Source organism: Leiobunum rupestre, chromosome 2 (genome assembly GCF_980474605.1).
Source record: "Leiobunum rupestre chromosome 2, qqLeiRupe1.1.hap1, whole genome shotgun sequence".
Lineage (NCBI taxonomy): Eukaryota > Metazoa > Arthropoda > Arachnida > Opiliones > Sclerosomatidae > Leiobunum > Leiobunum rupestre.
In genome coordinates, this window is record NC_143385.1 from 49,603,147 (window position 1) to 49,605,860 (window position 2,714).

The window sequence follows — 2,714 nt, forward strand, 5'->3', positions numbered from 1 at the left end:
ATCTTTAAGTCTCGATGGGGTTGATGTAAAATGAAACCGCATTTTCTGCGAATCGACTTTTAATATGAAAGTAAATACAAAGCATTTCTTTACGTTTACTCCATGACACACACTGGTAAAGTGTTTCCTTTGCCCATCTGGTCGCGGGGGGAATTTGACCATCATGCTCGCGGAGTCTTCACGCAGGCATTGTCCCTAAATATCAATAAAGTCATCCTTGTATAAACTGAAAAAGAAACGTCGATATTTAGAAATAATTTCTCGGAAATTGATAAAGGCCGAAACACTTCTTGGTTATCAAAAAGATAAATTTAAATATTATCGAAGCAGAGTTTCCTCTGAAAGTCACGAAAGTTGATTACAGCAAAATAAAATCGGAATTCCTAAGAAACTTCTTCTAGATTACACGAAACTAGAAGATGATGTATCAAATGCATTTCTCAAAAGTATAAAAGCTGGTTAAGAAATGCCGTAAAGCTCATATCACTTTGCAGACGAAACCAAGTGTGAAATATATCGTTCCAGAAGTCGTCGGAACTCAAACAAGAGTCAACAATGAAGAAGTTCAGCTCCATTTTCGTAAATACAAATTTATTTTATTATAGAAAATTTTAATATAATAGTTAAGCGAGGGATAACAGTCGGAACGGGCGACATTAATAATGATAATCAGCTAGGCTAATACCCAAGCCTTAGTCCTAAGTCATCAAGCGACTTTAAAAGCCATTAATCCAGGTGGCCGGGTTACAATGCGTAGGAGGGTGGTGGAAAGCCCTTCATGCCACGTGAGCCAACCGCTCCTTTCTCTAACTGTTACCGTTAACCTCGACAAGTCTTTAGAGTCATTTCCCTAATACGGGAACGGTTGGTAAATGATTTTTCGTTTTATAAAGTCGGTAATGATTCATTTTTTAATTTTATTTCTTTAATCTAAGACAACAGCCCACTTTTATTTATAGTTTAAGAAATAGCTGAAAGCAATTCGCTAAAATGGCGAAACTAATCCATTATTTTATCAAATCTAGTCGTTTTAAAAATGTCAAGGTGTTAAAGCTTTTTCCATTACCAAATTAAATATAAATTTATATAATGGGTTACAGAGTCGGAGCTCTACAATTTCAAGTAAAAAATTAAGTTGTAATTGTGCCACCTTCGTGTGTTTCAGATGACAATGGCTTTGTCGTTGCTGGTGGCTGATAATGCGGTGATAGGGCACGTCTTGTTGAAATTGGTGGCGGAAAACACAGACTCATCGTTGAATTTGGAACGATCACCACCGCTTACAGGACCATATCATCTGGTTCTTTTCGACGGAACCTGTATTGAATACAACGAAACCACTCGAGAAGTACACGGAGGATCTGAATGCGTCGAGGGGAACTACAGGGAACTATTTTCGTTGAGAAAACTCAATTCCCCATTTGCAAATTCTAAAAGCCCTAGTTCTCTGTCCGAGAGGAACACCATCCCCAAAACCCTCAATCACAACATCGCCCACAACATCAACGACACCCTTATCGAGCAGCAGTTTTATTATCTTTACAACGTTGAGACCAAAAAGGTTTTAGATAGTGACGCCGGGAAAGCTGTCGTAAACCAACAAACTTACGCAAATTCACAGAGATTTCGAGTAGAAAATATCACTGCTGGTCTCGTCATACGATCAATCGAGACGAACTTCGCTTTAACGGTCGATAGCAGCGCATCAGGCGAATTCGCGCAAGCTACGTTTCTGCCTTTTACCAATGACGATACTCAGATCTTCCAGAAACATTCTCTTCTAGAAGGATACTTCAATTTGGTCCCGAATTCCAATCGGGAATTATACCTGGTAGTGGATGGTAATGTTCCCCTCGATTTGGCTCCTGTTGGGACTGCTTCCAAAATAGCCACTCATTTCAATAAATTTCTTCAGAAGTTAGCGTAGTATAAAGGTAAAATTATTTTGTTTGTTGTCTTTATAGGATCTTTTCGGTAAATATTTAATTTCAACATTTGGTTCTTCCAGCTTGAATAAGAAGTTTAAAATCAAATGTTTTTGAAATGTTATAATTGTAAACTTCACTTTCTAAATAAATTATTTTAAATCGAAAGAGTGGCGTTTGTCGTTTAAAGTTAATTACTGATTTACCAGAGATATTAGTTATTAAAAGATACAAGATAATTTGCTTCATCATAAAATATTCGAAAAAATGTATTTCTACTTGTTTGAATTTCAACCTATTAATTATTAACTCTATTAAATTTTTATTTTTAAGGGAATAGTTTCATAAAGAAGACGCGTTAGAAAAAAAGTTTTGGTATGTGGAAATAATAAAATTTGACCGAAATAATAAAAGTTCTAGAAACCTTTTAACTTACTGGTTTGGGAAAACATTCCGACGTTGGAGTTTCGGTGGTTTGAAAACCTTTGCTGGAGCTCTATAGAAACTGGAGAAAGAAACTTCGTATTTGGTGTCAGTGGCCGTCCGAGTCGATTCCTCGTATGCCTTAGCAGCTCAGTTCATCAGATTAGGCGACAAATATTTGATTTAGAATTCTTCTTGGGAAGTTTATCGCTTTTAAATTTCATCGTTACGAATGCGTGAAATTTAATTTTCTTTTTAGACTAATTATAAATGTCTTCTAACTGTCAAAATTTAAGTTGGTTTTCTCATTTGCAATGGTATGGTTATTTTTTATACATGTTGTATGCCGACGTAAAATAAATGTAC

At 36.0% G+C, this 2,714-nt stretch overlaps 1 protein-coding gene across 2 annotated transcripts; it reads left to right on the plus strand.

Annotated features, from left to right (window-relative positions):
• Positions 1-472: 472 nt before the first annotated feature.
• LOC149957785 (uncharacterized) lies at positions 473-2,093 on the plus strand. 2 transcript variants are annotated; one of them, XM_090164898.1, is made up of 3 exons: positions 473-579; positions 1,166-1,934; positions 2,009-2,093. In XM_090164898.1, exons 1-2 carry the CDS (start codon positions 556-558, stop codon positions 1,925-1,927), a joined length of 786 nt encoding a protein of 261 aa, XP_090021024.1. In that variant the 5' UTR covers positions 473-555; the 3' UTR covers positions 1,928-1,934; positions 2,009-2,093. The 2 variants fall into 2 exon arrangements, with proteins under 2 accessions (XP_090021024.1, XP_090021023.1); XM_090164897.1 differs by lacking the exon at positions 2,009-2,093 and having other exon boundaries at positions 1,166-1,941.
• The last annotated feature ends 621 nt before the right edge of the window (positions 2,094-2,714 follow it).

What these genes read in the sequence shown, in the direction of transcription:
- LOC149957785 (XM_090164898.1), top strand. Translation starts at nt 556, where the DNA reads ATGAAGAAGTTCAGCTCCATTTTC. An exon ending in AGAAGTTCAGCTCCATTTTC is followed by an intron (nt 580 to 1,165) that starts GTAAATACAAAT and finishes CGTGTGTTTCAG; the next exon opens with ATGACAATGGCTTTGTCGTT.